This window comes from Littorina saxatilis, linkage group LG12, assembly GCF_037325665.1.
Source record: "Littorina saxatilis isolate snail1 linkage group LG12, US_GU_Lsax_2.0, whole genome shotgun sequence".
In the NCBI taxonomy this organism is placed as follows: domain Eukaryota; kingdom Metazoa; phylum Mollusca; class Gastropoda; order Littorinimorpha; family Littorinidae; genus Littorina; species Littorina saxatilis.
In genome coordinates this window covers 43837639-43851245 of record NC_090256.1, presented here as the reverse complement: position 1 = coordinate 43851245, position 13607 = coordinate 43837639, and the positions used below count along the sequence as shown (strand labels likewise).

At 40.5% G+C, this 13607-nt stretch overlaps 1 protein-coding gene across 4 annotated transcripts in view; it reads right to left on the bottom strand.

Annotated features, from left to right (window-relative positions):
• The window catches only part of LOC138982018 (protein boule-like), a 60195-nt gene extending 47200 nt beyond the window's left edge, over nt 1-12995 (bottom strand). For 3 of the 4 annotated variants that reach the window (XM_070355220.1, XM_070355222.1, XM_070355221.1), the window contains exons 1-3: nt 12870-12995; nt 9416-9535; nt 2773-2864 (exon numbers count right to left, since the gene is read on the bottom strand). In XM_070355220.1, coding sequence (XP_070211321.1) covers nt 2773-2864; nt 9416-9535; nt 12870-12872 — 215 coding nt within the window. In that variant the 5' untranslated portion in view covers nt 12873-12995. The remainder of the gene's footprint in view (nt 1-2772; nt 2865-9415; nt 9536-12869) is intronic. The other variant, XM_070355223.1, reaches the window with a different exon arrangement.
• Nucleotides 12996-13607: the final 612 nt, after the last annotated feature.

Sequence of the window (13607 nt, the reverse complement as noted above, 5' to 3'; positions counted from 1 at the left end):
CCCAGGGAAATGTAAATCCAATTTCTACATTTACCCCCAAATATTTAGGTTTCCCGTACATTTCGAAAAAAATCACCTTGAAAACTAATCTTTTGAAACTGCCTCGATCGCTTCTCTCCATCTTTTTTCAGTTTTTTTGCAGGGTTCTTCTTTTGCACTACAGTCACTACTCCCTCTTTTCGTTTTCACGAATCCGAACCTTTCTATTAACGACATTACAATCACACGACGCACTAAAAAACAGAAAGACGATCACATAAAAATCCTTGCAAACGCGTCTCTTGCAAACAACACATGTGACCTCCTTCCGGATGTATAATTGTAAACAGCTCATTCATTGGCTAAATTCCAAGTACGGACCAATCAAATTTCGCGAATCAAAATACATTTTCGATTTGTCAGGAAGGGAAACAACTCTCTTTCACAGCAGACGACAAAACCAAAGACTCGGCAACGAAGCAGACATCGCAAATACCGTTTTCTTTTATCTGTGAATGGACAGCTAGGCTTTGCGGAGCGTGTTTAAGGTAAACAACAAGAAGAGCAAACGCTCGATCGAGTCACTTTCGCAGTTCTGAATATTATATGAGGCATCAGATGGACAGGAAGAAATTGCTATTCACAACACAATGAGTCACGTTCACATAAAATTTGAGCCCGGTCACTTTTATAGTTTCCGAGAAAAGCCCAACGTTAAGTTGTGTGTTGCCGAACAGAAAAGGCTAGTTATCTCCCTTGTTTTTCTGATAACGTTCGTAAAAGGCTACAGATGTAAATACTTTGATGTAAAGAATAATCCTACAAAGTTTCAATCACATCCGATGAACTTTGTCAAAGATATAAAATGTCTAATTTTTCCTTTGACGCTGACCTTGAAAAAGGTCAAAGGTCAACGAAACCATCGTTAAAGTGTAGAGGTCATTGGAGGTCACGACTAAACAAAATATGAGCCCGATCGCTTTGATAGTTTCCGAGAAAAGTCCAACGTTAAGGTGGTGTCTACGGACGGCCGGCCGGACAGACTAACACTGACCGATTACATAGAGTCACTTTTTCTCAAGTGACTCAAAAATCATCCAATGTGCATTTTGATTGATACGATTGTTGTCTTTCCCGCGGGAAAGCAACCTGGGGAATGTGTACTTCCCGGCCAATTTTTACCTTTCCCCGGGGTTACGGGAAATGGGATTTGGCAAGCCCTGCGTATGCTTTAATTTGCTTTCGGTTCGAGTTGAAGCGCCAAGGCACTGAATTATGCCACTGAAAAGCCTGCCAAACAAACAACAAGAAGGGCAAAGCCCATACGACTCACATGCTTGACCTTGACCTTTACATGACCTTCAGGGTCAAGGTCAAATAACTAAACCTAGCAATGACATCATACACTAAGAACTGCTTTACACATTTTTCCTACCAAAATACATGTGACCTTGACCCAAGGTCAAGGTCATCCAAGGTCATGCAACACAAAGCTGTTAATTCAAGACATAGGAAGTACAATGGTGCTTATTGGCTCTTTCTACCATGAGATATGGTCACTTTTAGTGGTTCACTACCTTATTTTGGTCACATTTCATAAGGGTCAAAGTGACCTTGACCATATGTGACCAAATGTGTCTCATGATGAAAGCATAACATGTGCCCCACATAATTTTTAAGTTTGAAACAGTTATCTTCCATAGTTCAGGGTCAAGGTCACTTCAAAATATGTATACAATCCAACTTTGAAGAGCTCCTGTGACCTTGACGCAAGGTAAACCAAACTGGTATCAAAAGATGGGGCTTACTTTGCCCTATATATCATATATAGGTGAGGTATTCAATCTCAAAAACTTCACAGAAAATGTGAAAAATAGCTGTTTTTTAGACAACATTTATGGCCCCTGCGACCTTGACCTTGAAGCAAGGTCAAGATGCTATGTATGTTTTTTGGGGCCTTGTCATCATACACCATCTTGCCAAATTTGGTACTGATAGACTGAATAGTGTCCAAGAAATATCCAACGTTAAAGTTTTCCGGACGGCCGGCCGGACGACTCGGGTGAGTACATAGACTCACTTTTGCTTAGCATGTGAGTCAAAAAAGCTGAACACGTTTGGCGTTTCAACGGCATCGTGTGCTACATTAGGGCCAAGAAGAACATGGGAAAACACGGCTAGCAATAGCATAATTCCAGAAAATGACAGCGCCAATGATAGTGTCGCCGCTGAAACCTCCACAATCACGGAAAGTAAAGTTTCGTGACTTGAAGATGTACGTGTCGGTACAACAGGACATTCGCACAGACGGTCTTTTAATAAGGTTAACTATTCATGTTGACCCAGTTTAGTACTAGTTGGTTAGAATTGACAGCAAAGAGACCATCTATATCGGTCGAATATGTCAAGAAAAAGCTCTATCAGGAAATCATGCAGTTTGTGTGCCAATCAAAGTAAGAGTGCTGAAGTTTTTGGTTGCTTTTTAGTTTGTTTCTTTCTTGTGTGTGTCCTGTTTGAAACAAAAGTGATAAAACAATATACGCACACAATGTTGGTGCATATATTGATGTGTGTGTGTGATCATGATTTTGTGTTTTGCACAAAATTATGTCCTATTAAAATGTCTGAAAGCAGTCAAATGTCCTATTGATGCCGAAGAGCTCAGGACATTTGTCCTATAGGTATGAATTTGTGGCAACATCCCTGAACATCATATATGGGAGATCAAGCAGGTGTATTACGTGCTCTTCAGGGAAAAGGGCCAATTATGTTCACATTTATCTAAATAATCACCCTTTGGAAACTCCTGCTCTGTCTGCAATAATCTTTGCATCCTTCACTGGACCAAAGGCAGAAAAGTATTGCTTCAATTCAGTTTCGGCAGTCTAAAAACAGAAACAAGAAAAGCAAATGCTTATTTGTTATTTCCCATTACAGTGGAACCCCCCCCCCCCAAAAAAAAATGTACTCCCTCCCCTGACTCTCCCCATCCGATAGAAGACTCCCTCCTTTTTTACCCCCCCCCCCCCCCCCCCCAAACAGAAGGCTCCCTCCCTTTCAAGACCCCAATCCCCCCCATTACACCTTCCGCCTAATTAAGACCCAGTTTTCAGACCTTCCGCCCATTCAAGACCCAGTTTTCTCAGATTTTCTAGTCATCAACTGAAAGTTTACCCCCATTTTAAAGGCACAATAAACCTCCCGTAAACCATCACAGATACTGTCAGGCTTTCACTTTCACACACAGTACAAACACCCTTTCATTGAAACACTCACTGCTCGAGAACACCCTAGGTGCCCTCCGTAAAGAGCAAGCAATTTTCAAAGAATTTATTTTTGCGTGGTTTATCTTACCTGAGCCATCGTGAACCCGTGTGATCGAGTTTCCTTTTTTTCACAATGTAGTCAGTTTGTGATTTCAATGCGACTCGCTGTAAGCTTATCTGCAATAGCACGTTTTATTATATACCTCTAATTCTAAACGCAACAGACAGCTGTGATTCAAACGAACTCTGCAATGGCTTTTGACTGTTCAGAGGAACTGGCGATAGGCATAACCGTCGTCTGCTACGAAAACCACGACCTTGCGTGACCCTGCTTCCGGGCTTTTCTTTTTTCAAACTTTCAAAACTTCGAATTGTACTGATCTTGTCTTGATGAAAAAAGAATTCTTTTATGATTTAAGATTCAATAAGAATGTTTGTGTAACAAGCTGTCAATTTAATATTTAGATTTTAAAAGTTAGGTCTAGGGCAGGTTTCACAGTATTGGTTTGAAAGGAATGCAATTCGAGTCATAATCACATAAACATTTGTAAAAAAACCAATTTTTTATGACTTTATCGTGACGTCGAAAATCACCGCTCCCGCTCGAAAGCGTCGGTCAGGAGAAATACGCCACGACGGGAAACCAATTTACCTCCTAGTTATTTACCTGAGGTTATTGTCTAGTTTTCAGTTATGACCTTGACACGTATTCCTACGCACGCGTCATTTTGAACTCGTTCGACAGATGATGCATTTTGCTGCTGAGTTTGCTTTGTTCTCTTTAAAAACTGAATGAAAGTGTGTCTGTCACCAACGATAGCGTTTTCCAACGATCGCGATGCACTCATTTCAGGCAGTTTAACGCTTGTTTTGTGCTGAAAAGGTTGTCAATTTGCATTCGCTTTGATAGATAGCATGAAGGATTGTACTGGGTTTGAACTTACGCTCGTGATGGTTCCACTCTCTTCTCAAATTCGATCGTAGGGCAAGAAAAATGCTGGAGGTGACGAAATTGCGCTATCGTTGGAATTCTGCCACGACAGTCAAGTTTGGTTCAGCGCTATCGTTTTAAACCTTTTTATAATGTAAATATTAATCAGATTTCATTTATTAAGCTCAATAGCAATACTGTTAAACAACTTAAAGTGTATGTAGACCATAATTGCTTTTGCCAATGGCTGTGTGTCTTCAGAAACTGTTTATAATTTGGTCAAATTTAGGGGGGAGGGGGTGTGTGTGTGTCATATCGGTGCTTATATGTCAGCTGACAGGTGTCTGCTATCCCTGATAGGGATTTTTTTTGCATTCATTAATGATTAAACTTGCAAATAAATACATTTTTTTAACTGTATTAAATCTTTGTTACTGTTGTGAAAATGTGAGGTGGTGTGATGAAAACCGTGAAACCTGCCCTAGCGCCAAAACGCACCGTCCAATTGTCTTATCCGACAATCCGCAAAATTAATTCTTTGAAAATTGCTCGCTCTATACGTAGGGCACCTAGGATTTTCTCAAGCAGTGAGTGTTTAAATGAAGGGTGTTTGTACTGTGTGTAAAAGCCTGACAGTATCTGTGATGGTTTACGGGAGGCGTACTGTGCTTTTTTAAGACATGATTTTCTCTGATTTTAGTAGGTCTTAGGAGGATTCCACTGTATATTAGGCCAAAAAAAAAAAAAGGTATGTTTACGGTAACATAGGCCAAAAAAATAGGGTCGGTAGGTCGGGATTTTTTTTCTCCTTTTTTTCCCAAAAAACCATATTTTTACGTTATTTTGCAAAAAAAAACAAAAGATTTTTTTTCCCCCAAATGCCAAAAAAAAGTCTAGGGTCGCGCGAAAAAAATAGGGTCGGTCGGGTTACCGTAAACAGACTATTTTTATATTTAGTCAAGTTTTGACTAAATATTTTAACATCGAGGGGGAATCGAAACGAGGGTATGGTGTATGTGCGTGTGTGTGTGTGTGTGTAGAGCGATTCAGACTAAACTACTGGACCGATCTTTATGAAATTTGACATGAGAGTTCCTGGGTATGAAATCCCCGAACGTTTTTTTCATTTTTTTGATACATGTCTTTGATGACGTCATATCCGGCTTTTCGTGAAAGTTGAGGCGGCACTGCCACGCCCTCATTTTTCAACCAAATTGGTTGAAATTTTGGTCAAGTAATCTTCGACGAAGCCCGGACTTCGGTATTGCATTTCAGCTTGGTGGCTTAAAAATTAATTAATGACTTTCGTCATTAAAAATCTGAAAATTGTAAAAAAAAATAAAAATTTATAAAACGATTCAAATTTACGTTTATCTTATTCTCCATCATTTGCTGATTCCAAAAACATATAAATATGTTATATTCGGATTAAAAACAAGCTCTGAAAATTAAATATATAAAAATTATTATCAAAATTAAATTGTCCAAATCAATTTAAAAACACTTTCATCTTATTCCTTGTCGGTTCCTGATTCCAAAAACATATAGATATGATATGTTTGGATTAAAAACACGCTCAGAAAGTTAAAACAAAGAGAGGTACAGAAAAGCGTGCTATCCTTCTTAGCGCAACTACTACCCCGCTCTTCTTGTCAATTTCACTGCCTATGCCGTGAGCGGTGGACTACGAGTATACGGTCTTGCTGCTTTGCATTGCGTTCAGTTTCATTCTGAGTTCGACAGCTACTTGACTAAATATTGTATTTTCGCCTTACGTGACTTGTTTTTTTTTGGCCTTACCTCTCCCACCCACCCCCAATTCAAATTTTTTTTTTTTAAATAATATTCTGTTCCAGCTTCACAAAATAATGTTCAAGAGAAGATTCACATCCGACTTGATGGAAAATGGATCCTAATGTTACCAGTATCAATCCATTCAGTTATCAACCCCTGGGAATAACCCACATACACAAATTGCAGCACCCCGACCCCCTTCCCACCACCTTCACTAGCCTCATACTCAACACCCTCTAAATTTGGAAAAACAGTGATTTTTTTTTTTAAACTTCTCGTCTCCCAGGTACGGATATATCCGTACCCCCATATGGCTCTATCTGACCAGGCACGGATATATCCGCTCAGACTGTTAGCTTCAGTCGCTTCCTGTAACGTCCATCCAACGCCTGCATTCCAACGTGTTGATACACAGTTACTACAATTTTGAGTGACCTGTAGCACAGCTGGTCTCGGCTAAAAAAAAAACTTGGTCAACATAGGTGGGGTAGAAAGTGTTGAGAAGAACCATAAATTTTCTTTATCAAATTAATTGCTGGCCAAGACAAAACATACATGTGTACTCGGACACTTGATTGACCTCACTTCAGACACTATGACATCACAAATCATCACCAATACTCTAGCCAAGACTAAAATTACCAGATACTAAGTTCTGACCAAATCAAACAATGACATCAGGGGTTGACACTAATTTATTTGGCCTGGGGCCACACTGGCCCCAGAGATGAAAATTGCTGGGGCGGAAAAAAAAAATCTGGGGCCCACTCTCAGTATTCACGTGCGGCAATGCATTGTCTGTTTTTCTTCATCGTACTGAAGCCAGGGAAATTCTTTCAACCATTTGACATTGAAATTACGACAGCGCTTCGCGCTTTTGGCTGCATCGGTCTCCTTTTTTCGTTTCTCTCCACCCTGTTCTTCATCTTCATTTCCATGTCTTTTTACACCAGGGATGTGTCGCCACATTTTGCGTTTGGCATTTGAAGGCGATACTTATCTCTCACGCTAAAGAGCGCAATCTGGGAGTTATTTCCCTTACGACATTGTCCTTCGACGATTTGAATGTGTTTTTTTCTTGACTGCGGCATTGATCGTAACGCAAATTTCAGTGACGACTTTGACTGGCGATTTTTAGTGATTGGCTCTGCTGGCATTAGAATTTTTGGTTTGTCATTGTTGGAATTTATCCTGGGGCGGAGTGGGCCCCAAGCTTCGGCAATGTTTGGGGCGGAACACAAAACTCTGGGGCGTTCCGCCCCCCGCCCCCGCTAGTGTCGAACCCTGGACATCATAGCTGGACTTATATCCTTCATTAACTCAGGACATTTTCATCAGGTGAAAATCTTCCAGTATTTTCATACCGACTCTAAATTGATGAAAACATGCCAAATTTTTGGTCTTGTCTGCTAATTACCAACACCTAAAATTGTGTGAAATTTGGCAGCTTTTGTTCCCAAAATAACAGAAAACCTCAACGGAAAGTTTTAATAAACATGACCCCACCATATCCATATATATATATATATCAGACCTGGGAACCCCTGTTTTGCACTTTGAGTATTCTCAAACAAACTTGGTGTATTTTCAAAACAATGAGCGTACTCCACACAGCGTTAGCACATCCATGATTAAAACATGCCTCGTGCGCGTCCGTCACACCGTTAATTAAGTTTACCAAAACATTTAAAACAAATGCTTTTTTTCAATTTTTACTGACAAAAACTGTACCGTATTTGACGGACTACAAGCCGCGACTTTTTATTTTTTAAATCGCATTGCGGCTTACAAAAAATTGCGGCTAAAACGTTACCTAAACTTGAATAGCATTTACCTAATGGAAGTCGCTGCGGATTTTCATTTCGCTCGATTAGCGATTACCGGTACTTTATTAACCCTCTACTCAAGACTCGACGCTTTTCTCTTTCTTTTGCGAATCTTCGTTTGTCAACAAGTCGTCGTGACAAGCGTACAGAGTTCAAACACCGGATGTATCAGGATCTCGCGCGTGCGAGATTTTGTTTTTTTGTGTCTCGCGATAGTTGGAGGAGCGAGAGCCGCCATGTTGTGTTTTCGTCTGCTCGAAATGTGCGCAAAAGTCGTAAATCATCCCAAAAAAGCTTATTCCGGGCGGGACTACATACATGTGTGTTGGTTACAAATTGTGTGTGTGTGATATTTTTCTTCAAACTTTTTCACTTTTCTTCTTTGTTTCACTTGTTTATTCTCGGAGCCGATTTCGCCAAATACCGTACTTTCGTTTGCCTCGTTGTTTTGATTGATTGACACGATACGCGATCCGATTATATTTTTTCGACGGCAGCTAAAATAGTGACGTAATCATGTGCCAAAATACTGGATCGGCTTCAGGATGGGCTTGTGAAGAAAAGTAGTCTAGGAATTTTTCTCGTCGTATTTTTTTCCCACTGACCGTACTGAGCGTATTCTCGACAATCATGCGTACAAAATACGGCAATCGTATGGGTTGCCAGGTCTGATATATATATAAATATATGACCCAAAATATGGCTGGGGTCAACCAAACTAGGGTCACGTGTTCAAAGTTTCAAAGCTCTAACTTCAAAAACGCCAATGTTAGGTATTATAAATATAACAAGAGCCCCTGTGACCCCAAAACTTGACAAGGGTCAATCAAACGCAAGTCAAGTCTGGAGATTATCAAACCCTAGAAGCGTGCAAAGTATCAAAGCTCAAGCTTCAAAAACATCTGAGATAACCTCAACGTCAAGTTATTACACGAACATGACCCAACTGACCCCAACATTTGATAAGGCCTAAAAAAAAAATAGGTGTGGTTACGGTAACCCGACCTACCCTATTTTTAGGGGCCGACCCTATAACTTTTTATTACATTTGTCAAAAAACAAACCAAAAAAAAACCCCAAGAAAACGAGTGCAGAAAACGCAATGAAAGTGAAATCGCCCGAGTCGCACACTTATTAGGCCAAAAAAAAAAAAAGGTCTGTTTACGGTAACCCGACCGACCCTATTTTTTCGCGCGACCCTAAACTTTTTTTGGCATTTGGGGGGGAAAAAAGAAGGAAAAAAAGTTTGGTTTTTTTTGTAAAATAACTAGAAAATATGTTTTTTGGGAGAAAAATTAAAAAAAAATTAAAAAAAAATCCCGACCTACCGACCCTATTTTTTGGGGCCTATGTTACCGTAAACAGACCTATTTTTTTTTGGCCTTAAGTTATTTCCCTGTCAAGTAGGTTTAATTTGTACACATTAGAAAAAAAAGTTTAAAAAAAAAAAGTGATTGCCTACCTTCCTACCCTATTTTTTTTTGGCTATGTTACCGTAACCACACCTTTTTTTTTTTTGGCCTAAGGGTCAACCAAACTAAGGTCACTTCGTGAGATCATCAAACCCTAAAAGTGTGCAAAACAGGCAGGCTTGAAGAGAGAGAAGGAAAAGAACTTACATTTGCCGCAATACCACCCACAAATATTCTGCTTGGAATAACTGTTCCAAACTTTGGAGCATGGGTACCAACAAGAGGCGTAGAGCTTGGAGTAGCAGATGGGGACACATCAGTGGAAGACTGCAAAATGCAATATAATTCCGTTCACACATAATTACCTAATCTAATACAGTGTTGCCCCCCCCCCCCCCCCCCCCCGTCTTTCACAAATACTTTTTACCCCAGGCCAGTGTCACGAACTGAAAACTCTGCCTGAACAATCCTTCTCATTGCGCATGCGCCAACACGTGGAGATTAATCAGGTCGTGAACAACCTAACCCTAACCCATGATTCGATCGGTCAAAGGGTCGCATTTTGTAAGTCCAAGATTGGCGCATTGACCGCAATGAGAAGGATTGTTCAGCAGAGGTTTCAGTTCGCGATGTCTTTTGACACAAACTTTGCATGTGTGGCCAGGACATTTCGACCCATGTATATTTTTAACTAGATGATTACCCGCTTCGCCGGGTACCGGCTTCGCCGGGAAGAAGTAGAGCCGAATACCAGGCTGCGCCTGGGATGGCTTCGCAGGCGCACGAAGGAAAGAAGATAAACGTGCAAAACACTGGAGACCTTCTAAAAATAGTAACGTGCAGTGACCTAAAAATAGTAACGTAGTAACGGGAATATGGATTGACGCCACACGGAGGAAGGGAGATAATCGCGGCTGAAAACACTGGAGAAGATAAGGAAGAGTTACTGGTAGTGGATCCCGACAACAAAAACAAAAATCGGTTCAGCGCTGAGAGCACGTGTTGAAATATCTCATCGATGAGGTTGTGTCCGGGGTGTAGCTGAATACGGTCTCCAAATTTGAACAAGAAGAGCAAACGCTCGATCGAGTCACTTTCGCAGTTCTGAATATTATATGAGGCATCAGCTGATGGACAGGAAGAAATTGCTATTCACAACACAATGAGTCACGTTCACATAAAATTTGAGCCCGGTCACTTTTAGTTTCCGAGAAAAGCCCAACGTTAAGTTGTGTGTTGCCGAACAGAAAAGGCTAGTTATCTCCCTTGTTTTTCTGATAACGTTCGTAAAAGGCTACAGATGTAAATACTTTGATGTAAAGAATAATCCTACAAAGTTTCAATCACATCCGATGAACTTTGTCAAAGATATAAAATGTCTAATTTTTCCTTTGACGCTGACCTTGAAAAAGGTCAAAGGTCAACGAAACCATCGTTAAAGTGTAGAGGTCATTGGAGGTCACGACTAAACAAAATATGAGCCCGATCGCTTTGATAGTTTCCGAGAAAAGCCCTGGTGTCTACGGACGGCCGGCCGGACAGACTAACACTGACCGATTAGTCACTTTTTCTCAAGTGACTCAAAAAGATCCACCGAGAACTTTGGCCGTGCATCGCGAACAGACAGACAGACAGACACTAGTCGTATATATATATAGATCATAGTCCAAACAAGCTATTGTCTCCAGTGTCTGAGTCTGGGAACAACACTGCCCAACATCATCAAGTACCAAATGATGCTTTACATCAATGGAAAGCTCAAACAATGTTCTATTACGCAGTCTAGTTAGTAGTTTCTATATATAAAAACTTTCTATTGTTTGGACTTTTTTTTTAAGCTCGTCACACAAAAATTGGGGGAATCGACAAAATCTTGTTTAAACTAAAAGGAGAAGTTTTTCCTCTTTTAAATATATCTATATACGGCTTGTGTGCATCTGTCTGCGTGTTCACGATTCACGGCCAAAGTTCTCGATGGATCTGCTTTAAATTTGGTGGGCATATTCAGGTAGACCCCAAACACAATCTGGTCGATGAAAGTTTTCAACACGTGCTCTCAGCGCGCAGCGCTGAACCGATTTTAGTTTTTATGTACATCCATTCCCAGTAACTCTTCCTCATCTTCTCCAGTGTTTTGCGCGTTTATCTCCCTTCCTTCGTGTGGCGTCAATCGCGGATACCCGGCGAAGCCGGCGTACGGTGCGCAACTCACCCGGCGAAGCCAGGTATTCATACTCCGTCTCGCGATCATTCCGGCGAAGCGGGTAATCATCTAGTATAATATATATATAAAACATCAGAAGTTGTGAAAAAAACAATTAAAAGTCAGAAGACTTTCTTCTGAGATTTGTTAAAATCTCTTAGCAGAGCAAAAGAGAGGAAACAAAAAAATGTGTCCCTTCACAGACAGCCCTATATAAATGATATATATATATATATATATAATTATATATAAACTGTGTTCAAAATCCTAACCAATCACTTAGGTTATAAATGTCAAATATGAAGAAAACGTTTTTTAATGTTTAGGCTAACAATTGCTCCAGAAAATGGCTAGGCTATGTGTTTCACCCTCACACTCGAAAGAAAAGCAGGCACGTTTCATACCTCCTTAGCCCAAATATTGCAAATTTATGTTTATAGGCTACCTCCTGAAAAACGCTTGTAAATGAATTCTTTGGAGGCAAAAGATTCCTCTTATAAACACGGATGTAGAAATGCATACTGTCTGATGATTTTGCAGTTTCCATGTGACTAGCCTATATATTAGGCCTATAACTACTATTGTAGTGGTTGCAAGGGTGTCGTTGAATAAGTCGGTCTGTAAAACGATCGCTCAAGAATTCGCCTACCTCTGGAAGATCTTTTCAGCCATTCACACTCATGGCAGTTCTTTCTTTATTTGGTGTTTAACGTCGTTTTCAACCACGAAGGTTATATCGCGACGGGGGAAGGGGGGAGATGGGATAGAGCCACTTGTCAATTGTTTCTTGTTCACAAAAGCACTAATCAAAAATTTGCTCCAGGGGCTTGCAACGTAGTACAATGTATTACCTAACTGGGAGAATGCAAGTTTCCAGTACAAAGGACTTAACATTTCTTACATTTCTGCTCATGGCAGTTGGGCTAGACCTTTAGCTAGTGAGCGTTGAAGTTTGGTCTAAAGTAAAAGTTCCAGTCCCCATTTTAACATATCAATGAGATTTTTTTAACGAGCATAGCAATACCAATTTAAGGAGAGAAAAAAACCCAGAACTGCACCTCTTTGGAATGCACTTGCACAATCTGTCAACAAGAATCGGTAGGATGAAGACATCCAAATTTTAAGAATTAAATTCGATTGACAATTCATATTCTGAATATCCCCCCCCCCCCCCCCCCTCTAAAAGAGGAAAAACACGCGAAACACATACATACACTGACTTACTTTCTGTACATACCCTGTTTTACTTTTGCAATGATAACTAGCCAGACAAACCCACTTCACCAGACACACCGACACACACGAACGCGTACACACTCTCTTTCTCAAAACATGTGGGTGTCATGCTTTCAGTCGTCACCGTCTGGAGTGTTTTTCTCCCCGTTCTACACGAAAATACACGTTTTAACATCGAATTTTGTCTCTATTTGTAAATGTGCCGTGAACAGTTGTACGTACCATTTTCCAGAAATCCTAGTAAACCGTACAACAATCCAAATCACTGAAAAGTTCCTTCCCGAACACGAAGGATCCCGTTGAACTCTTGGAGCGACATGAACGCTTTCGAAAGCAGGACTCTGCCATTTTCTTTCAAAAAGGGGTGTCAGGGTTATGCTGGCAGTAGGAATAAATCCATCCTTCTGCTAACTTACGGTACTTCTGGCGCAGCAGAAGATAACTTTACTGAACAAGACTCGTGAAAGTGAAAATACAAGCAAGTCATGGTGCATACTTGCTCTCATCACGAATCTAAAAATGTATCCTGGAAAATAATCTGATGAGTTGTTGCGATGCTAAAATAATTATACCTATGCAAATACTAAAGTCGGACATTCCAAGAGACCATTTGAACAGACGTTTTGAGTAGTCTTCGTTTTTCCACTATGAAGTCTTCAATTCACAGCGGAAGATGCATTTCGGATTTTCCATTTCATTTGGTGGTTGATTTTGATGTTGTTGGGAGGGGGAGGGGGGGGGGGGGGTATGAAACTCATATTATATGCAACTGATCTTCGTGCTTCCAAATGTCCCGCAGCTTCCAGCATCGGCCAACAAACGATGTAAAGTGTCTTCTATCCTCAACTTGTAAAATGTGAAAACGGTCAAGCCAGTCCCGCTCAAAACAAGTTCGTTTGATTGATGCAGCATGCTCAAAGACAACTAAATGTTTTGAAAGGCGCCAGAAATGGCTGGTAT